General features: G+C 47.9%; 1 protein-coding gene across 4 annotated transcripts in view; it reads left to right on the top strand.

The window, feature by feature from the left end:
• The window catches only part of LOC144178394 (uncharacterized), a 206000-nt gene extending 183660 nt beyond the window's left edge, over positions 1–22340 (top strand). For 3 of the 4 annotated variants that reach the window (XM_077706206.1, XM_077706208.1, XM_077706207.1), the window contains 3 exons: positions 5043–5379; positions 12256–12423; positions 20526–22340. In XM_077706206.1, the coding sequence (XP_077562332.1) occupies positions 5043–5379; positions 12256–12423; positions 20526–20614 (594 nt within the window). In that variant the 3' untranslated portion in view covers positions 20615–22340. The remainder of the gene's footprint in view (positions 1–5042; positions 5380–12255; positions 12424–20525) is intronic. The other variant, XM_077706210.1, reaches the window with a different exon arrangement.
• Positions 22341–22992: the final 652 nt, after the last annotated feature.

Below are 22992 nucleotides of genomic sequence, written 5' to 3'. Positions count from 1 at the left end.
GGCTCTTCGCCAGGCACGCTAGTAGGCCCAAGCAAGCGCAACCAGTACACCACGCACCAAGCCACGGCTTTGCGAATGCCAAGCCAAAAACATTTCTAGTCTGGTCTGGACTGCAGCTTAAGCCCTCCTCACAAGTGCATCAATACCTACCCGCCATGCACTACAGGCAGAAGCAGCCATCGCCCTAGCAATTGTTCCAACCCCTCCAGAAATCACTATTACGGACTGCCACCAAGCATGTAGAACTTTCTCGAATGGCCTCATCTCACCCCCCGCCACACAAATTCTACTTCAGCACCCTCCACCACACCTCGTAAGGATCATTTGGACTCCAGCCCATGCCGACGTGCCCGGCAACGAAGCTGCCCACCAGCATACCCGAGATCTGACGCACCGGGCTAGTCAGGAGTTCGGCGAGCAGTGGCATGTCTGTCCCCTGTGGTCCATCAGAGAAATCACGCAGCACTACCTCCTGGAGTGAACAATGTGCCATCCACCACACAAAAATAAGACAAAAGAGCAACAACGCCACCTTCGAGGCATCCAAACAAACACCTTTCCCCACCCAACTAGAGCCCACCTTCTGGCCCCCACCCTGCACTCCTCGAAATACCACTTCTGCGAGGCTTCGGGCACGCTTTACCATACTGTGTGGGGCTGTAATAAGAACCACAAGAACCACTATCCCCCTGCCATTCCCCTCCTCTGAGCAGTGGGAAGAGCACTGTCCAGCTCGGCCCCTAACGAACCAGCTTTGGCTTGTGAAGAGAGCCCAACAAGCTGGATGGCCTCAAGGGCTCCTGGAATAAGGACTTTTCCCCAAGACTAACTGCTCCATAGGGACGTTCATTCCTCCTCCTCCTCAAGAAAATAAGGCATGATCGCGTGACCGGGCCACTATTGGGCTATAGTACCTGCACGCCGCACTATAAAATTCCCCACGTGAGTGGCACGGTGTGAAATCTCGGGCAAAGACAACTGACAACGTCTACCGTATATGAAACACTATCTCAAAACCCAAAGCCCAGGAACACTTGGTGGGCCGGCACGCGAACGCCACGAGCGCGTTTTGGCAAAATTCATCAGCACGAACTCTACTACTTTCTAACCGCACTAGGCGGAAAGATCGAAAGGTGCGGTGAAGCATTTACTCCGAGAAAGCCAACTTTAACGTTTCCACTAGATAGTTTCCGTGTTTCGCTTGGAACGCTCGTGGAGTAGGGCAACGGGTGCTTGCATCCACGCGCATCTCCACCGTAAGGCAGCGCTGGCATCGATGCACCCGACTTGGAACAGTGGAACGCGGTAAATTTAAATTTACTGGGGCAAACCTCTAGCGTGTTATCTAGGAAGGAGCGAGACGGGAGAGGAACAGCATGAGAGGTGAGCGGGAAAGAGTAGGGATGCATTTACTTGCCAGAGGCGCCAGCCGACTTCGTCTTGCGTCGACACTCGCAACGAAAGGAGCAGATGTGCGGCCAATTTTTTTTCTAAACGATTGTTTCCTGCGCGCCTTAAGGGTACATTGACCAAGGCAGCACATGGACTGAGTAGCTTCTCTTGGGTTTCGGATCCTGAAATGCAAGCTATAGGCAAACTTCTTATTAAGAAGGGGGAAAAAAAGCTCACAGAATCTCTAACCATACCTTCTAGACAATTACTTCTCCACGTCCCAAATGCATCGCGAAATGCACCCCTTCTCATCTCCTTCACACCTAGCCACCTGCGCAGAGCGGGGCAGCAAGAAAAGTACAACCACCTGAAGTTTCTGACACGCATTAGCTCTAGACAAACCAGCTAACACACCCAGTGTAACTGTTAACGTTTTACTGCAGCCGTTAAAAATGCTTGTTCGCCCCCGTGTACTGCGTCGTCTCTTTTACGTCGCTTTGTCGCCTTTTGATTGAGAAGGGGACACTGGCACGCGTGGTGCCAGCTCGGAGCGCGCAATCTGGTACCAACGGCGCGCTACGATTATCTCGTTGCCGGAGACCGCCGCTTGAGGGAGTTACGAAAGCGATCATCTGCCGAGCGGCGGTGGGGCGGGCATTTTTGACTCGCGACGAGGCCCTCGGAACGAGAAGCACCGGTGCAACGCCCACGAGTGAGGCAAAGTACAGCCGTGCGACGAGTGGGGAGGGTTCAAAATATCCTCGACCACGTGCCGACCAACTTGTTTTCGACGCGAGCGACGGCCGCGACGGCACGGGAGCGACGTAAATGCCAAGAGGAGAACGAAAGACGAACAGAAAGGCGAAAAATAACGAAAAGCGCCCAAAAGCAAATTGTGCGAAGGCAAGCTTCAAGTGGTGTATTGTCAATCTAAAGAAGCTGCACGAAAGGAAGGTTTGGTGGGGACAGAAGGGATAGGAAAAGTATTTGTGAGCAGAAGGACAGTGTGCCTAAGAGGGGTCTTTTCGCCCAGCGAGCAGCTATATTTTAGACTCTAAACCCCCGCTGCTTAAACACGTGTGAAACACCTTGCTGTTGCCGGGCCTCAAGAAGGTTCAAAACTTTTCTGAAAACCTTTCCCACTGAATAACGGCAGAGGTGGCACTGCGCTGTTGAGGATTGAAGGTCGTTTCTCGCTTGTCGCTTTTATCTTTTTTTTAACTCAATGCATCGAACAGTTTGCAAAACCGCAGGCACAAAAAATGTATCGCGAGCTATTTTGAGCCAGAATTTTTCGGCGCATGGAGTTGACGGATCGTTTTTGAATACCAAATTTTAAGCAGGATGGCTGGAGTCATGTTCTGGGCTCCGTCGAGTTTATCCAAAGAAAAACAAAGATTGTTACGTCGGCGCAAAACAACTGAGGGGAACCATGGCAGACAAGGCGAAGGGAAGGCGGGAAAAAGCGAGCGGAAAACATGGCAGGTTAACCAGGTGTAGAGTCAGGTTTGATACCCTGCACTGCGGCAGCAGGACTCAGAGGACAAAACGTAGGGCAGGTGAAAAGAGGGGTTTGGGTGCGGGATTCACGCTCTGTAAACCTGTGCCGTTCAATGTTCGTATTGACTTTTCAAAATTATTTTCTATTCTGCAGGGCGTGCAATAATCGAATTCGTACCCTGACAGAGTCAAAGCAACATGCGTGCTCCCTTGCAACAACAAATCGCAGACAAATTTGTAATTTGCTATTTACTATTCAGAAAAAGCAATCAATAGCATTGGAATGTCCTTGGCAAGCTTTGCGAGAGTGGCACGTTTGCTGAATCACCGCATCAGACTTTTGTGGTTCGTGCTGCGAGGAGCTGGTCCAAAGCTTGCCAGCGGGGCTGCAGATTAGAAGACGTGTATATTTGGTAAGGTGCTGCGTTACTGGTGCACACTTTAGGGGCGAAGCACCTTAGGACCTCGCTTCGTCCGTGCTCTTGTCCCTTGGAGTCTGTGTACACAGTGTTTCGCATGCGGGGAAGCATTGTATTGCATTGGATTTGGATTAGACTAAACTGAATTGTATCGCATTGGATTGGAATTGCATATACTGTACACACGCGTTGTCACTCATTCACATGCGCAAGTGGGCAATGCCACGGGCGATTTACGGTAAGAACGATTCCAAGTGATTCGCCCACTCGCCATGATTTACTTCCTGGAGATGCGTAAATTTTTTAGTCCTGAGGACTACACGCTTCCCACCCGGTTTATTAGCATAGCAATGCTGCCGACAAACCGTGGATTTCGTTATCTTCCACGCGTGGGCTCCCCGCCGCAGAAATTCAGAACGGGCAGTTTCTGCGTGGGGCCGCAGGGCGTCGTCACCATCAGCAGAATTCAGGAGATAAACACTTCTCCGCGGCGAAACAAAATAAAAAACGCAAGTTACAATGGTCCCAATGCTTCAAGTGATTCCCCTACCGTTAGCGGTCTTCTGCTTCACTTGTGGCAGCCCGTTTCGACCATTATAAGTACTGGGTCCCTCTAGACCAGCAAGATAGGAATGCCAATCGCACTCAAAGGCCCCACCATCTACGAACAAGCAACCAGCAATGCAACCGGCACCGGCGGGAACGAGCACTTTGACAACCCCACACACAGCGTGTAACACGTGCCTGCTCCTTTCCGCCTAACTTCCCGCCAGGAGCGCCAACGGGGACTCGCATTGCGCGTGCGCGGAAGCAAGCCCCAATTTCGAGCCAGATCCCGTCGATGGACTGACAATATACACGCATGCAGACGAACCGAATTCTTCAAGCCGAAGTTTCCCGGTGAAAGTGAGCGCTCGTAAAATGCCTGACAAGCTAGGTTGCCTTGAGGGTACTTTTCTCTAGCACCGGCCGGAAAGCGATCGCTTTGGGCTTTGCTCCACCTACAAAGAAAACAACAGCAAAAGCAACCAGAAACAGGGTAGGGGTTGGTAGTCTACAAAGTTTGTAGTCAGTGTGTGTGTAGTACATTGGATTTTCGTTTTGCTCAATGATATAGGACAGCTCTAAGGCAACGAAGCTGCAGTCTACAAATGTTTAGGCAGGCATTTATACACCCCACCAACACCGCTCCCCCCCCCCTTCCCACAACAACACCCAGGAGGATTTCAACAGCCCCCAAGAAAGATTCCACGACCACGACCACCCGTCGTAGGGATCTGTGTGCCTCCCTCCCAACATCCCCCTAACGCCCCCAGGAGAATGTCGACTCGCCCCACCCCCTTAATAAAAAGAATCGAAATTCTGGATAAACCCTTGTCATAGGGTTTGCTTGGACGAGATGATGCTACTGAAAAGCGAGAACTTATTACGCAGACAACAGCTGTTGTCCTCCAGCTGCTGTTCCAGTCGTGTGACATTGCGCTGTCAAGTAGCGTCATATCGTAAAGGCTCAGTGGCTACGACGTTGTACTGTAAATACCAGGTCACGATCCTGTACTTGTGTCAAAAGACATATCTTGGCCGAAAAATATTTTCCCTGTTCTTACGAACACATCACACGGCGGTATTTCGCGCTTTGGTTTCTCCGATGCTCTCGGTTTCGTGGCCGGGGACCCACAAGCCAGTAGTCTGAGCGTTGTGCGTCGCCGTTGCTTGCCCCCTCTGTTGCAGAGCTCCGAGGCGGGTAGCGGTGGCGGTGAGGGCCAAGCTCCGGAGCTGGGCGACGTCCTCCTGGAAGAGTCCTGGGGCGGCGACTCGACCGGCGCGGAGGACGACGAGGCGGCGGCGGGCGCGGAGTCTAAGCGAGCCTTCCACGCGATGCGGGGCAAGAAGGACCGCGACGAGGGGGGCTGGGGGGAAGAAGACAAGCGGGCCTTCCACGCTATGCGCGGCAAGCGACTCCTGGCGCCGCCCAGCGTCGACTCCTTCATCGCCCAACTGCGCCGAGCCGTGCTCCAGGGCAAGAGGGGCTCGGGATTCTTCGGCATGCGCGGAAAGAGACAGATGCGTACGTTCCTTCCTTCCTTCCTTCTCCCTGCCACGTCCTGTCCAAACGAGGTGAATGCTCACCGACCTGGCTTCGACAATTCTAACACAGACGCACACTAGCTTCGCTCGACGGGAACAGATAGACTTGTGTACTTCAGAGAGCTTACTGAGTCATACAGACTTTCGTATTGTGATAGTAGGTCTTATGGCATAAAGCCTACATGGCATGTATAAGTGAACTCCCATTACCGACTTGAACGGGTCCGTACTCCATCCGGGTTCCACCCACACCGCCTGCTCATCTATCCCTCAGTAAAATGCAATTTGTGGCTTGGCGGCTTTTCCAAATGGACTCGTACCCAAACCCCGTCGCGTCTACATTCAATGACATCCCGAAGAGTTTTCAGATGTCAAAGATGCAAGGGACAGACCAGCCAATCGTGCACATATACTATGGGAATAACTTCAGGTGACTTGCAATAACTCTGAAGTACCATGGATTTTTCCCTCGAAGCAGCGCCAAGCTCTACGGAGTCTGTTCTCTTATTTGGAAGACATTGGCCTAATTTCAAAATTGTAAATAACGTGGCCCAAGCTCAGACCAAAAACCGAATTTGTGAAAGTAGGTTATCGCGCAAAGACCTCGACAGTTTTTTTTTTCTTTTTCTTTCCTGTCCAGCTCTTTCTTGGGCCTTTTCTTCCCCCATCCCCATACCTCAGCAGAGAAGCATGTAGGCGACTGTAAACGCCCATACTTAATCACAGCGCAAAAGACGGGACATACAGAACCACAGGACAGGCGCTGATTCTTCTGTCTGTCCCGTCTTTTGCGCTGTGATTAAGTATGAACACTCACCAACTCGCCCAACTTGCAACTGTAAACGCTGGCAAACCTCTCTGCTTTTTCAATAAAGAGCCTTCTCTCTCTCTCATAGCCGCAAAAACACTAGTGATGAGCAGTGGAAGGCCCTACTACTCAGCTCAGACCCGACAGATAAACTCTGGGGCATCCAGTTAGCAAAAGATGTTGCTAGTGCCAAGGGCCTCTGCCCGACGTCTATGGCGGAGGTGGCCCTAGCCCTAACAAGGTAGACAAAAAAACTATCTCTCTCTCTCTCTCTCTCTCTCTCTCTCTCTCTCTCTCTCTCTCTCTCTCTCTCTCTCTCTCTCTCTCTCTCTCTCTCTCTCTCTCTCTCTCTCTCTCTCTCTCTCTCTCTCTCTCTCTCTCTCTCTTTCAGATTCTGCCGCTTACTTTGTCCTTATCGTAAAAGAAAATGTTGTCGCGGCGACACTTATTCTCAGCGTCCCCATGACGAGAACATGAGGCGCCTGTCTCTTTTTCAGGCGGTCTGTAGTACTCTGCAGCAGGTTCAAATCTTGCTGTTATTTGTCAATAACAGCAGCTTGGGTTTGAACCTTTTCCAGACTTGCTTTTACGTCTAAAATTGATCTAGAATCAAGCTTTTGTTGAAACTTGAGTTCTGAAATCGTTTCAGACATCGCATGTTGCTGCGTTTCCATGCGTATTCATGGACCGAGAATTCTGGTCTTTAACTGTTTTCAGGTTTTGCGAGAGAGTATATTTCCATCAGGGCCCAGGTTGTTCTGACTGTCCCCACACAGCAACAAAAACAACGTACGAAAGGGTCCTAACAGGGCTTCCGGGCACGGAAGCACAAGCACAGTGACGTTAATTGGTAATAATTCGGGAGTTTGGAGATGTAATGCACCTGTAGGATGAAGCAACGTGAGTGCGCCATTCTGCTTGTGATTTCATGCCAACTCATTGGGGATTGGGCGAAGCCCAGCTTTAACCATTGTGCCTGTGTGGCTAATTGTGACGTCAAAGCTGCGCATACTCGATGAGGCTCCCAGTGCGCCACGTAGTGGCCGAAACGAAGGTTTTCGCGGTACGGTGACGCTGTCTGTCCATCGGAGAATGCCAGGCAGGATTCGGGCAAGGAAATGCCATTCACGGACTCGCCATGACCTGTAGAGCTCACCGAGAAGAACCAGCCTGTCATCAGGACCCCCAAAAAAGCCGAAGGCAGCAAAGCGAGCTGGTGCTTCCGTGCCAACTTAAAGTAGGCTTATTAAAAAGAAAGCTAAGCGGGACAGATTTATTTATTTATTTATCATAGTACCCACAGCGCCTTTTCAAGGCATTACAGTGGGGGGGAGAAAGTAGAAATTCATACAAAAATACAGGCAGAACAGAAATATCACCTAAAGCACAATGACACGCCAAAACCCGGCATGTTCAACGAAGATACAGTACAAAGAACACGAAAATACATCATTAGACATAACTGTCACAACAGTTTTGGGTAACTTATTCCATTCACGGATAGCTTTGGGGAAAAAAGAATGCTTAAACAATTCGGTTCTACAACTCATTTCTTTTATTTGACAGGAGTGATCTCTTCTTAGTGAAACGTAGTCTGGACTCATTAAATAACAACTTTTGTCTATCTCTGTTTTTGTTATGAAATATATTGTGAAAAAAATCCCCCCACCTCCCCGAAGGGGATCGTGCGGAACCGATGGTGTAATGCTCAGGTTGCATTGTGTTACACTTCGTGCTTGCGGTATCGTTGCCGCGAGGGATTCGACTTCACCGACTTCCATCGCTATCAAGGCGCCAGGCGCGCGCTCCACTGCATTATATAGATTCCGAGCGCAGCGAGCGGAGAGAGGGTACGCGGAGAGGAGAGAGAGCCCGCCGAGCTCCGCGATGTGAGCGCCCTCACACGCCCGAGCGCGCTCCTCCTCTCCCCTTGCCCTCCGCGACTCCCGCCCGACCTACCACCTGCTCCGGTTGCTAGGCGCGCCACAGCTGTTGCTAGGGGCGAGGAGGAGCGCGGAGAGATAACACCTGCGGGCGCACGCCGACGGAGCAGGACAACCCCCGACTAAGAAATGCATTCGCATTTTAAAAATTTTAGTCTGAGTACTCTCCTACGATGCTGAAGCGAATCCCAACCTAGGCTGCGCTTAGCTGTAGATACACTGAAATTCCTTGAGTAATCTTTAAGAACAAAGCGAGTACCCAAGTTTTGAACTCTTTCTAGTTTCTCGATATCAGATTTGATACGTGAATCCCATAACGTACAAGCAAACTCGAGTATGGGGTGAACATTGGTCTTGTACAGCAACTCTTTAGTCTTCCCTGGAAAACGTTTCGCGTTGCGACGTAGGAAGCCCAAAACACGACAAGCTTTCGCACACACATAATTTACATGATGGCGCCAAGACAGGTCCGAGGTAAGATACATACCAAGATATTTACGTTCGAACGTTTGGTTAAGACATGCACCATTAATGGTATAGGAATAAACATGAGGCGTTTTCTTTCTCGTGAAGAACATGTACACAGATTTCTGTAGGTTTATCTGCATTCCGCAAGTTTTACACCAATCAAATAGCCTATTCAGATCATGTTGAAGCGCGGTGCAGTCGTCAAAGTGATTAATAATACTATATAATACACATAATACACAGTCGTCTGCAAACAATCGTATTGTAGAAGAAATACCGTTACAAATATCGTTCATGAAAATTAAAAATAATAGTGGGCCCAAAACAGAACACTGCGGTACTCCCGAACTTGCATCGACATCTTCAAACAGCTGACCATTTACGACAACACACTGTTTCCAGCAGTTCAAGTACTCTTGTATCCAACGAACAATTTCAGGGTTTATGTTATACCACGCCAATTTTTCTAGGAGAAGTGAGGGAGGAACAACGTCAAACGCCTTTGCTAAATCAAGAAAAATACAGTCCACAGGGAAACCTTGTGGCGTGGGAATGACTCAGACGATCCTCCGCACGCGGCTGCCGTGTGGACAGCGCCGGCGTGGGGAGGCAGGCAAGAGGCAAGGACAACGGCGGTAATCCTCTGGGGTGGTTTATTCTTCAAACCACCCTCGCGCTCCCGTCTTCGGCGTCGTCTACGGGTCCCGCGTTGCTTGAGCGGCCGAGTCGGTTGACTCAGGCGCTACCGGTGACGATGTTCGTCGATGCTAGTTGAGACGAGCCGGTTTCTCCCGGCTCCTGTTCTGGTGGTCGTCGCCTCCCTATTCCCCGCGCGCTCTCCGCGCGTGTCTTCTCACCTCCCGAATGACGTCATGTTCACCACCCTGCCGTCCCATTGGACGGCCGGGTTTCCCCGTGACCCATGACGTGACATGGCTGCTGAGCGAAGGGAACGGCGCCTCCTTTCCGGCGATTCGCGGGCTTTCGCCTGCTTTCGCGATGCCCCCCCTCTCCACAACCTTGATCCAATGCACCAGCAATATCATGAGTCAATTCTGTTAGTTGCGTCACACAAGAAAATCCAGCTCGAAAACCCTGCTGTTGCGGGCTAAGCAGCGAGAATGAATTTTAGTGGTTAATAATGCGAGTGAAAAGCACGTGCTCGAACACCTTACATAGTACACTCGTCAAAAAAACAGGCCTATAATTGGGTACGAGGCTACGTGGTCCAGATTTGTGCAACGGCGCAACGTTTGCAAGTTTCCAGTCATCTGGTAGAACTCTTTCTTTCAGTGACCTCGAAAAAAGAATTCGAAAATATTTTGATAGCACGGCTGCACATGACGATAGCAACGCTGTAGGCAATTCATCGGGCCCCATTTCACTGGACGGTTTCAAACGTAAAAGCAGCTGCTCGATTCCGCGTATATCAAACTCAGTATCACCCATGGGTTCAGCACCTATGATGCCACATGTTCAGAACCTATGATGTCACATGAGCTCAGCTGTGCGATTGGCTGAGGACGGAAAAAGCAAACGCAAATTAGGCACGGCTTATAGGCTTTCCGAACGAACTATTTGCGCTTAAGTGTAATGCATATTCATTTTACAGCAGTAAGAATGGTGCGGTCAACAATAAAAGCTACGAAAACGCACGTAAGCATAGAAGTACCGATGCGCACTGCTGTTGGTACTCGGCGCACTATGCTTGTTTTAGCTGCACAGCACTCCGCCGCTTTGAAGTTGCTTTACAGGTATTAGCTCTATGCTTTACAGGACACTGTCCGATTGGCCTAAGCATCGTTGTCTTACGTGACCCTGTTTGTCGAGGATACCCCAGGTTTCATGAGACGATCACTTTTTACAGTAACAAAAACAAGCCAGGTGCAAATACGCTCAAAAACAAATCAACGGCGGACAATGGTTCATGGATGACTATAGCAGCGCCATCTGGGAGGGCTGACGGACAGCAAGGCCGCATACCCGAATGGCGCAGTGGAAGTTCGCTTTAATGCACGCACTTCTGATGTCATTGCTGACATTCCGAAAACCTGCGATTTGGCGGGGGAATCAAAATTTTAACCTAAATTGATCAATTTCTCAGTGAATACGGCATCATTTGCTGCCGGACAAGCGCTGGGGGCACTATAAAATGCGAAATCTTTCGAATTAAACAAACTTGTATTCTGTCTTGATGGCTCCTTTAACACTCACTGTAAAGGAAAGTTTGACATCCACCTAAATGCAGCCATACGGCTACAAAGGAAAGCTTTACAGCTTTCTCGGAAACTTCGCAGTTGAAGAAAAATTCGTCCTGGTCCAGGATTCGAACCCGGGACCACTGCTTAACCGGAGCAGTCGCTCTACCAACTGAGCTAACCAGGAGGCTAGTCGTTAGTAGCGCGAAAGCGAATTGATCAACAACTCGAAGTGAAGGACAGGTGTTAATCGACCAGATTTAGGGGAAATCCCCAAGGTGGAGTACGTTTCTGTAAAGGAAAGTTTGACATCCACCTAAATGCAGCCATACGACTGCTCCGGTTAAGCAGTGGTCCCGGGTTCGAATCCTGGACCAGGACGAATTTTTCTTCAACTGCGAAGTTTCCGAGAAAGCTGTAAAGCTTTCCTTTGTAGCCGTATGGCTGCATTTAGGTGGATGTCAAACTTTCCTTTACAGAAACGTACTCCACCTTGGGGATTTCCCCTAAATCTGGTCAATTAACACCTGTCCTTCACTTCGAGTTGTTGATCAATTCGCTTTCGCGCTACTAACGACTAGCCTCCTGGTTAGCTCAGTTGGTAGAGCGACTGCTCCGGTTAAGCAGTGGTCCCGGGTTCGAATCCTGGACCAGGACGAATTTTTCTTCAACTGCGAAGTTTCCGAGAAAGCTGTAAAGCTTTCCTTTGTAGCCGTATGGCTGCATTTAGGTGGATGTCAAACTTTCCTTTACAGAAACTTACTCCACCTTGGGGATTTCCCCTAAATCTGGTCGATTAACACTCACTACTCGGCTGCGAAGGTGGTACGTGGCCGCCGGAAGGAGAGAGGTAGTGGGAACTATGTCAGCCGACATTGCTTGTTGCGTTATTCTCTGGGAAGCATATTCAACAGATCTCAATGCCTCTTCCTCGAGGAGAGCGCCACCGAGCTCCGACTGCATAAAGTTTTTCAGTTCGTCACAGGGACTAAAACTTTTCTGCCTCCCATCCTTTACTCCTAGCTCCCCTGCAGGGCTGCTGATAGTGGCAGGGTCCGTACGAAGGTGTTCCCAACCGTCTCGTTCCCATGAGGAAACCGTTTCAGCAAGAGGCGAATCGTCTGGGGCTTGCTTTAGTCTTTTAGCATGGACTACAACTGTCTAGTGCCCTGCAATCTCCCCAACCCGAAAATTGACGGGGGTGAGAGGTGGGGTACAGTGCGGTACGGTCCTCTACCTTTGGGGGACAATTTACGGGCTAGCCCTGCCTTTGTCTGCACGCACTCTAGGTAAACGCGGTCCCCTACTCTAAATTGAACCACCCTAGCTCTGGAGTCGTGCAGGCTTTTCCTCCTGTTGGCCGCTTTTCGCAATGCTTCCGCAGTTATGTCATGGGTCACTTGCAATCGAGATGTCAGTTTGGCCCGGTAATCCTCCAGCGCCGGAGAAGCGTCATCGCTGCGTATACCGAGCCGTCCCAGCAAAAGCCTCAATGGACCGGTCCCCTCGTTCGAGCCCGAGCCACCGCGGCGTGACCGCGGTGAACGTCAGGGCCATCCTACAAGTCGGTGCCACACCACGCCGAGGCAGCCCAGCGACGCCGAGCCGTAAGCGAGATCGAGTCAGTTGATCTTGTTAAATATTATGTAAAATCTTTTAAGTCTCTGTGCCTCCATCTCCTCATGCGCAGTGTGGACCAAGGGTCACGTTGAGAATCCCGACCATCAGATTGGTGTGAGAAGTGGGGTATAATGAGCCCCTTAGGCTCTCACAAAAGGAGTTCTCATCGGGGAAGGGGGGGGGGGTGTAGAGGGTTCGAGTGGCGTCTACAAGACGGTACCAAGATGCCCTTTTCAGCGTGAGTCATTGGCGCTACCCAACGAACTCAACTCTCAGCCACTTCTCGAAGTTCCCATTGCTGGCCTGGTGACGCCGTCCCCGCGTGGCCCGCTCGACCGCTTTTCGAAAGGGTCCCGTGGCCGATCCTTAAAAGTTCAATGCACACACGCGCACACACATACACGGCCCTGCACAAGATTAGAACCAGCAATAGTCACTTTTAGCGCCGGTTCCCGGGAGGATTGGTGGTGCTGCCGGATGACACCGCACCAGTACTGCACCATGCACAGTTTCTTGAGGCCAACCACCTGCCGAAGTCTTTTCGGCGAACACGAGCCGTCCGAGGTATACGCTTAGTTCCTTCGTAGATGCGTTTGCGTAGTGCAAGAAAAATCGTCGGATGGGTTTGCGATTTGGTTCTTTGAACGTTTGACGATCGATTGGACGCCCTTTTAGCGAAGGTTTTGCAGCACGTTAGACTCCGTTTTGATGTCAGAAACCTTTCGCGCTTGTCTCAATTTTCGTTAAGAAGGGATGGTAAAGTTTTGATACAGTTAAACCTGGATGTAACGAACCTCTGCGTAACGAACTCCTGGATTCAACGAAGTTTTTCAATTCCCCATTTCGTACCCCTTTGATGCCAATGTGTTTGCGACCCCTATGTAACGAAGGCGGTGCGGCGGCTAACCTTCACGTAATGAACTCCCCAGGCTGATCAGTCATTATTGTTTGAACTTTTACTGAAAAATCGGCTGGCGAAACGCACTAACTTGCCGAAAACTAGCATTACTTTAAGGGGCCAGCCTGTACAAAAACGTCTAGAATCGCTGAAAACAAAATTTCTTACGATGATGATGAACAGACAGAACAGCGCCATCTCATGGCTAACCTAGCACCCACTTGAGGTTTCCCTTGTGTAGCGTGACACCACGTCGCAAGGTTAGCTACACTTCCCGTACCGCAAACGGCCGTGCGTCCCCACGTCCGTGTGCGGTGTTGGTTCGACCCTTACGTTTTGAGGTGCTAGGTCTGCCTGTCGGCGTGTACTAGTAGCGCGTCTCCACTGCTATCTGTGGTGTTGGTTCGTCTGTGATGAGTTCTTCTGCCAAAAAACGAAAACTTTTTTTTTCTTTTCGAGACAAGCACGTGGATGCCATCACCACCCGGTGCATTATCGCAGCTAGCACCGTTCCAGCAATTTTGAGTGCGGAAGTAGCATGAATTTCGCAAAATCCGCCCTTTTCGGCATACGTTTGGTTCTTGAAACGCGTTTGGAAGCAAAGAAGCTTTGAAAGGCAAAGGTGATAATTAAGTTACGCTTGTGAATACGGTGGTAAGTGACCTTGCCTCTTTAGAGCTTCGTGTGGTGCCTAAGCTCGTGCGAAAGCCGCGCGCGCAAATCAGGCAGTTTTCTGCTGCAAAATAAGTCCTTGAAGGGTGAGTTCACATTCGCTGATGTCTAGCGTTCTGGTTTTGTTTCTGCTTCATTCACGCAAACGTTGACTCGAAACCTTCGTGTAACGAAATCCTGGATGTAACGAAAAATTGCGAGATTTTGTCAACTTCATTATGTCCAGGTTTAACTGTGCAACGCTCTCAACACTGCTCTCGCCGTTCGGAGTTGATGAAGAAACGAATGGATTGTAAACTTTTTTGCTCGTTTACCAGTTAACAGAGACCGCAGTTTGCTGAAGGCGGATGGTCTCATCTATTTAACAACAAAGTTGTTATTAACTGCGCCCGTCCTGCTATCGAAGCTTCAGAGAATATACCAGACAGGTCAGCTCTACACTCATCCCACACTGCGTTCGCAAACTACCTATCGCGTGACATGTATACATACGGAGTAACAAGTGATTTGACCCAGCGTCAGCGAGTTTTCTGTTGTTACAAGAACCGCAGCATTCGCGATTTGCCGACGTACTCTGGGGGGAGAACAATGCCCAGCGACACTCTTTTTGCGTGCCTGCAGAAGGGTTTCGTTGCGCTCCGGGGCTTATGAAGAGGCCGAGCCAGTGCACACCCCTGAACGAGCCATTCCCGCGTTCCACTGCAACATCCCTTCTTGCTGATGGAAGGCGATTCAATTGTTGGCGCACCGCAGACGCAGCCGCGCGCCGAGGTTGGCGGTGAAGGGCGGGGATCAAACCAACCCTGAAAGAAATGTCCCGGCACAAAAAAAAACTCTCGAGGCCGGCGCTTTGCGGGATCACGCACGTGGAGTTGATTATAAAGGCAGCTTCTATAGGTCATGAGCCCTAAACTCCCACCCAGGATTCTGTCTCAGTGGAGACGTAACTATTTGATTCCGTGGAGGACGCTCAAGAAACAGCGTGTTGGACACGCCCGCCAAGCGTGAGAAGTAGGGGAGGCTCCTCCATAAAACATGAGATTTCTCCTTTCCGGTAAGCGCAAAGAAGAGTAAAAAATTACTGCCTGCTCTGGAGTAAACCTTGCTTTGCAGTCGTTACTGTGCGGCCAATATGTCTGGTCTTAATATTACAATTTTTTTTCTTGAGTGAAGCCAGATACTAGTTTTATCATCTAGAAAGTTCGAGGTTATCAGCTTTGATAATAGACTTCTGCAGGAGTTTTCGTCTAGTTTAAATTTAAAAGGACAAGTCGGTAGGATGAGGTGTCACAAAGGATCCCGGTGAATTTCTAATAGGTCCACCTTGAAGGTATATCCAGGCCAGATAGAAGTATCAGCGCCTTCTCTCTCTTCATCGGCAATGTCATTTTCCAGCTCCCTATGTTTTGTCTTGATTTTCTGCAAGAGTTCACTTTCATAATGGGCTCAGGTGTTGGCGAAATCGAAAACACTGCGCTTCCCGTTTCCCCTTCACTGCTGCTTTGCATGCATTGCTTTTTTACAATTCTACTTCGATAGGCAACTGTCCAATATATATATATATATATATATATATATAGTATACGTAAAGAGTCGGATACACAGCAAAAACAATAACAAACAATGTTTACTTACGTAGCGGCAACGGGACTTGCCTTCATCAGAGTAAAGTTACATGATTTTATGATTTTGCTAAAATCATGTAACTTCACTCTGATGAAGGCAAGTCCCGTTGCCGCTACGTAAGTAAACATTGTTTGTTATTGTTTTTGCTGTGTATCCGACTCTTATACTACTTCTGCGCGCTTTGTGAGTTTATCTTTCTCTAGATTTTTTTATATATATATATATATATATATATATATATATATAGCAGAACAGAGAGATACGGGACGAGGGACTCGGTAAAGATACATATCAAGGTTGCAGTCGTCATTGCCAGTGCTATTCGGCTTTTTTCGAAATATTTAATAGGGCCGAATGACGTGTGCTTGTCACGTTTCTTTGATTCATTGATAAATAAGCGAAAATATAAGTCGAGAAAAAATCCGCCGTTTTTCCGGGAGCGGGACTCGAACCTTCTCGCCGCTGTGGGGATAGCGTAATGGCGAACGCACCGCACCGGTTATGCGGAGATGTGGGTTCGAGTCCCGCTCCCGGAAAAACGGCGGATTTTTTCTCGACTTATATTTTCGCTTATTTATCAATGAATCAAAGAAACGTGACAAGCACACGTCATTCGGCCCTATTAAATATTTCGAAAAAAGCCGAATAGCACTGGCAATGACGACTGCAACCTTGATATGTATCTTTACCGAGTCCCTCGTCCCGTATCTCTCTGTTCTGCTACATGCATTACGAGGCACTGGCTCCCCCAGTTCGGATATGCCAATTGCTAACCCCGACCTCCGACCACGTTCTACGTGGCGGCCGCTGGGAAAGAAGACGTTCTACGTCTCCCGCGGTAGTCGAGGGGCGGCGCTAGTTGACCGGCCTCAGAGCTCTTGTAAATATAAACCCCCGCTTTAAAGTCGAGAGAGAAGCCGCTGTGGGGATAGCGTAATGGCGAACGCACCGCACCGGTTATGCGGAGATGTGGGTTCGAGTCCCGCTCCCGGAAAAACGGCGGATTTTTTCTCGACTTATATTTTCGCTTATTTATCAATGAATCAAAGAAACGTGACAAGCACACGTCATTCGGCCCTATTAAATATTTCGAAAAAAGCCGAATAGCACTGGCAATGACGACTGCAACCTTGATATGTATCTTTACCGAGTCCCTCGTCCCGTATCTCTCTGTTCTGCTACATGCATTACGAGGCACTGGCTCCAGCAGTTCGGATATGCCAATTGCTAACCCCGACCTCCGACCACGTTCTACGTGGCGGCCGCTGGGAAAGAAGACGTTCTACGTCTCCCGCGGTAGTCGAGGGGCGGCGCTAGTTGACCGGCCTCAGAGCTCTTGTAAATATAAACCCCCGCTTTAAAGTCGAGAGAGAAGCCGCTGTGGGGATAGCGTAATGGCGAACGCACCGCACCGGTTATGCGGAGATGTGGGTTCGAGTCCCGCTCCCGGAAAAACGGCGGATTTTTTCTCGACTTATATTTTCGCTTATTTATCAATGAATCAAAGAAACGTGACAAGCACACGTCATTCGGCCCTATTAAATATTTCGAAAAAAGCCGAATAGCACTGGCAATGACGACTGCAACCTTGATATGTATATATATATATATATATATATATATATATATATATATATATATATATAATCATCACCACCTCATTTCCTTATGATTCATTAATTAGCATTTATTGCGGGTAGAAACTTGAAGGCTTACTAAAAGAGTTCAACTTCAATTGAGGACGACTCAGCGCGCAATGGAACGGAAGATAATAGCTGTAACATTACGGGAGAAGAAGAGAGTGGAGTGGGTCAGGGAACAAACTCATGTTATGGGCATATTATTAGAAATGAAGAAAAGGAAATGTATGTGGGCAGGGCATGTAATGCGAAGGCAAGATAACCGTTGGTAATTAAGGGTAACAGGGTGGATCCCTAGAGAAAGCAAGCGTGGCAGGGGGCGGCAGGAAGTTAGATGGGCAGGTGAGATCAAGAAGTTTGCGGGGATAAATTGGTCGTTTAGCACAGGACCGGTATTATTGCAGATTAAACGGAGAGGCCTTTGCCATGCAATGGCGTAGATAGGCTGGTGATGGTGATGATGATGATGATGCATGCATATATGCAACCTCCTGATATATATCTATATATATATATATATATATATATATATATATATATATATATATATATATATATATATATATATATATATATATATATATATATATATATATATATATATATGTGTATATATATATATATATATATATATATATATATATATATATATATATATTTATATATATATATATATGTATATTGGGGGGTGTTATTTATACGCCGCCGGTTAAAAATAGACAGTGATCTGCGCTCCAACAGAATTTCAGTCATTTTTTGGGCTTCATCAAACCGACAACATACTTATTTTTATTTTTATATCATGGTATATAGATTAAGTGGGGAAATAGCATAGGCGAAAAAAAGGGCGAAAGGAAGGGGGAAGGAGGCATACGCTGCTCAGAAAATTTCTGGGGGTGTTCTTAAACCGAAACACCCCTCTTGGCTACGCCCTTGGTAACAAACACCGCTATTTGGTGCCGCCTTCTCGCAGTTGGGTGCCCTTGCTGGAAGTGGCTACGGCCACGAGTGTCCTTTGCGAGGACGGGGGTCATCCGCTCTTCACAAATGAGAGCAGCGGTTCAACCCCGCCCTGTTAGTGAACACACGACGACAATAAAACATGGAATGGGCAGTGTCCAACAACAAAGTTTTGCTTGGTACCGGGCGTGCACATCGTATTCTAATACACAATGCCAGAAATACAATCGAACCTCGTTGTAACGAAGTAGTATCGGGACAGAAAATTAGTTCGTTATTAACGATATTCGTTATCACAGTAGAGGTAAAAATTGGCTATAACAAATCGACAATCTGGCTCGCACGAAAATACTTGAAACAAAAACGCATTTTTTCCAGGCATCTAACCCACTATATAAAGGGTAACCGTTACCTTTCTTCTAGTTGCATTTCGAGCTCAATGAACCGGAACATAAGTACGTGAAATTACGACAGAACAAGGTTCACTTGACAAAACAGGCCTGCGTCCTTATTTATTTGATGAAGGATGTGATCTCCGTCTGGTGGCTACTCACAGCACTGAGCAGGCTAAAGTTTTCCAAAGTGTCCACGAACAAAAGCGACTTTATACTTCAGCAGTTTAGGACTACAAACATACTGAGTGGCGCAAATACACAACACACAAGAAAGAAGACACAGGCAACCCACGAATACACATGTGTGTTGAGTATTTGCGCCACTCAGTATGTTTGTAGACCTCAACCAACACGCCCAGCAACACGTTCTCTTGGAGTTTAGGACTACGGGGGGTTTTTCCAATTCGCTTCTCAGCCTCCTGATCAAATATATCTTCGTTATATACGATATCGCGCGGCTATCACGGTTTCAGTTTCGTTATAAAAGAATACGTTTCAGTGAAGTAAAGCGTGACCAAGCAAAGTTTGTATTTATTTAGCTATAGCTCGTAATTCGCTATATAAGTGTTCGTTATAACGATGTTCAACTGCAGCATGCCTGTGGAAAAGTCTTAATGCTTCTCTTCAGCCTCAGCTCGAGCATTGACCATCATCAACACAATACTTGATGAAGATCAAATCTTGCATGCACACTCGCCCACTATAGACCCCAGCACGTGACTTCACCTCTACATTTCGTAAAAACGGAAGTGTGTGGAGGCTTAGTTGATGTCCATTTCGGCCTCCCGAGGTCGCTCACCACTGAACCCAAGCGGTTCAGAATAGTTTGCAGCCCTACTAGACGATACGATATATAGCTTTGAATTTTTAAAACCTACTATCAACGAGATGTACTACTCCCACGAAGTCCAAGATCTCCTCAAATGTACTCCACCTCTACATTTCGTCGAGAGAGAGAGAGAGAGAGAGAGAGAGAGAGAGAGAGAGAGAGAGAATGCTACTGGTGAGGTTTGCCCTGCTAGGGACAAGGCTTGCTACACCAGATGGGGGGTGACTACGTTGATGAGTGGTGAATATCAGACATTAGGGTTACAGCAGGAAGAAGACAAACACAAAACGTTAAAAAAGAGGACAAGAAAAACAAGAGAATGCTGCCAGCAGAGCCCGGACATGAAAATAAAATTGAAAAGAAAATTGTTAATTGAAACGCTGAAACAAAATGAAAAGTAAACGACGGAAAAAAATGAGTAACAACACCAACCCAATAAAAATAAATAGATGAACGCCACAGTGACACCAACACAAGAAAAATAAATAGATAAACGCCCTAGTGCGAAAGAGTAGATATCGTGACACACTTGCTCTGTCTCTGGTCTAGAGAGATTTGTCTAGTTCAGTCTCTCGTAGGAACTGGAGCAGAACTTTTGTACCTAAGGTACTGTCAGCACTACTGGCCCAGGGCCCAAGAAAATGAAAAAGTTCGAGACTGCCTCCATGACGTACGCGAGAGAGGGAGCTGGCTGCAGTTTTTCGCGCAGCAGCGAATCGAGGGCAGACGCACAGCAGTGGCAGGACCCTCACCGCAGGTATCTACATTTCGTCGAACGGAAGTGTATGGAGGCTGAGCTGAAGTCCAGTTCGGCCTCACGAGGTTGCTCACCACTGAACCCAAGCGGTTCGGAATAGCTTTGCAGCCCTCGTAAGCGATATATAGCTTTGACTGTTTGAAACCTACGATCTCAGAGAGGTACTACTCCCACGAAGTCTGAATTCTCTTCCAATGTCTCTTGCTGCAACACCGAGAGGTGCGATTATAACTTTGCACGATGTATCTAGTGACATTGAACGAGCTGTCAGCCGACGTTCGCACATTCATATGTGTCTCTTCCGCGGCGCAGGTAACAAGAGTTCGAGGACAAAGTTCGTCGCTTCGCGAGGTCGAAGGTCGGCCTCTGGCCAGCAGCCTCCTGCCGAGGCGTTCTTCTAATGGTCCCAGCTTACCCTTCGACCTCCCCAGCCCCAGCACCTTGTCTCTCGCTCTCTCAATCAAGCACCCAACAGGCGCAGCAACCACGGATCTTCCCGGTTCTACGGAGCAACCGACGACGACACCAGACATGAGAGCCACCGAAAAGCATGCACCAGAGTGCAGCCCTGCAGAGACCCGAGCAAGCGCTGCAATTTCTGCGTTTTGCAACGTTTCGACCTGCGCTGTGTAGAAATACAGTGTTCCGCCTTTTTTTGCAGTGTTCCTTGCAATTATGTGCAATCATTTCTGTTAGTTGATCGGTATGAGCTTTGAAGAAATAAAATGGTTGCTCCTTTATACAATTTACAAGGTTCACACGGGTCAGCTTTTGGGAGCGCAATGATGACGCCACTCGCAGTTGTAGGATAACCTACGCGGGCTCTTTCAACTGGAGTCGATAGTTGCAATGAATTGTGTACTACACGGTTTTGTTGCAAATTGTGGAAACAAACGAGGCGATGCCTAAACGCAGCGTATTGGAGCAGCCAAAACATTTTCTTCTGCTACGTTTCATTGATATCAATCTTCAATTTGTCCCGCTGCTCTCTGGTGTTGTGCGGTGAAAATTTTACGAAGTTGACAATCGAGCGATAGAAGTTGCAGCTGTTCATATACGTCGTATCGCATGGCAGTTGATGTTACAACTTGTTGAGGATTGTGAATCTCCCCCACCCCCTTTTAAGAAAATGCCACCCCTCCTCCCCTACCTTCTTCATCCCTTAGATACTCCGGCAGGTTTCTTGACGGCAGCATGAGAATCTGGGAAGTAATACTTGGCGCAGGTTCTGGAGCTTCGGTCAGAAGAGGGAGCAAACCACTTCGCCCAGCTCAGGAATCCCATGACAAGAATTGACGGAAAGCTGTTTTCAACGCGCTTGATCTTTTCTTTCCTCAGATTCAAGTTATTCCTCGAGCTTTCGGATACTGAGCTTCTGAAAGTGGGCCTATCGGTACGCCTTGTTTTAATGACAGCTATCAATTTTGAGGATTACCGACGCTAGCTTTCACTCCAACCGTCGTCTCTTATGTTACATCACCTTCAAATTTGCTAAACCTCAGATTTGCGTTTATTGCGTCGACATGCGGAGCAAAATTCCTTCAATTCTACGAATCTGTCGTAATACGACGAGCAAGAATGGCTCACGAGATTGTCTGCAGTATGGATAGTAGCCATAAAAGGGCTGTTTCTGCGCTTTGCCGTTTACGTTCTGCTTCTGAATCACAAGGCTATTATGATTTCCATTTGTACTGGTAGCTTTGTACCAGAGTGATTTAAACAAGCGTAACAATACTTAACATTTAGAAATACAGGTAACGTACAAAACATAGTCAGCGTAAAACCGATGTGGTACCCAAAAATGTTTAGAGAGAAAACAATACACTAACGCGAAGACCGTCTCTGCGAAAAAGAAATAAAAGCTTGTTTAGCCGCAGCCAAAGTGTGTATGACCGGCTTGACATCTATTTGGCACTTATGGTAGACCGTTCTTGTGTGGTGGACCTCACAATACTGGGTTCATTTAAAAACCATGTGGTTTCAGCTCTGCTTTTCAGTCACAAATGAAAAATTTGCACACGCGCAGTTTAGATGATATGAAATAACCATGAACGGAAGTTCTGAGTATCGGGCGGTTGTTTGAGTGCAGAGCAGAAAACTGGTGGCCCTTTCCCAGAAATTTTGAATTATAACAAAAAATGTGGGTTTACTGGAATTACGCTCTGGTATAAATTCTGGCTGTTCTTCGCAGCTGCACATGTATTTTGTTACGAAATCGTTCTTTTATAAAACGTACACCAAGTAAACTCATCGTAATTGTAAAGCTATGCAGTGGTGCAATTTTATTTATAATTGGACGCAGATCCCAGATCAAGGTTAACCCACCCAGACAAGCACGCACCCGTGCTTTGGGACACACTGGTTCCACTTTTGAACAAAACAAGTATAGCAAACCCAAATAAACAAATCATAGGAAGCACCGGGGTTCTCAATTTGCAGGCTACCTTAATCCTGAAATTTCTTGATGCAAACTTCGGAGTGTCTTGCTTCCAGTAAGCAATCGGTAAGTTATTTATATTACGCGAACTTGATCTCTAATGGGACCAGGCACAAACTCCGATTTTGCTCTACACGCTGGCCATAATCGCCTCTATCAGTGCGCGTGCTCTCAAGCATAGTCGTAGGGGGACCTTCCTTATGATTCAGATTACATTATAAAAAGACCAGTCTACGCAAAAACGTGTTACATCATTAACATAACTATATTAATCTTCATTTAGTGCCCGGTTGACTTCATTGGCTTCATTTAGGGCCAATTTAGTACCAAATGATTGGCTTC

This window comes from Haemaphysalis longicornis, unplaced genomic scaffold (assembly GCF_048455015.1).
Source record: "Haemaphysalis longicornis isolate Haplotype H1 unplaced genomic scaffold, Haemaphysalis longicornis Haplotype H1 scaffold_4, whole genome shotgun sequence".
In the NCBI taxonomy this organism is placed as follows: Eukaryota; Metazoa; Arthropoda; class Arachnida; order Ixodida; family Ixodidae; genus Haemaphysalis; species Haemaphysalis longicornis.
This window is presented reverse-complemented; position numbering and strand designations above follow the sequence as displayed.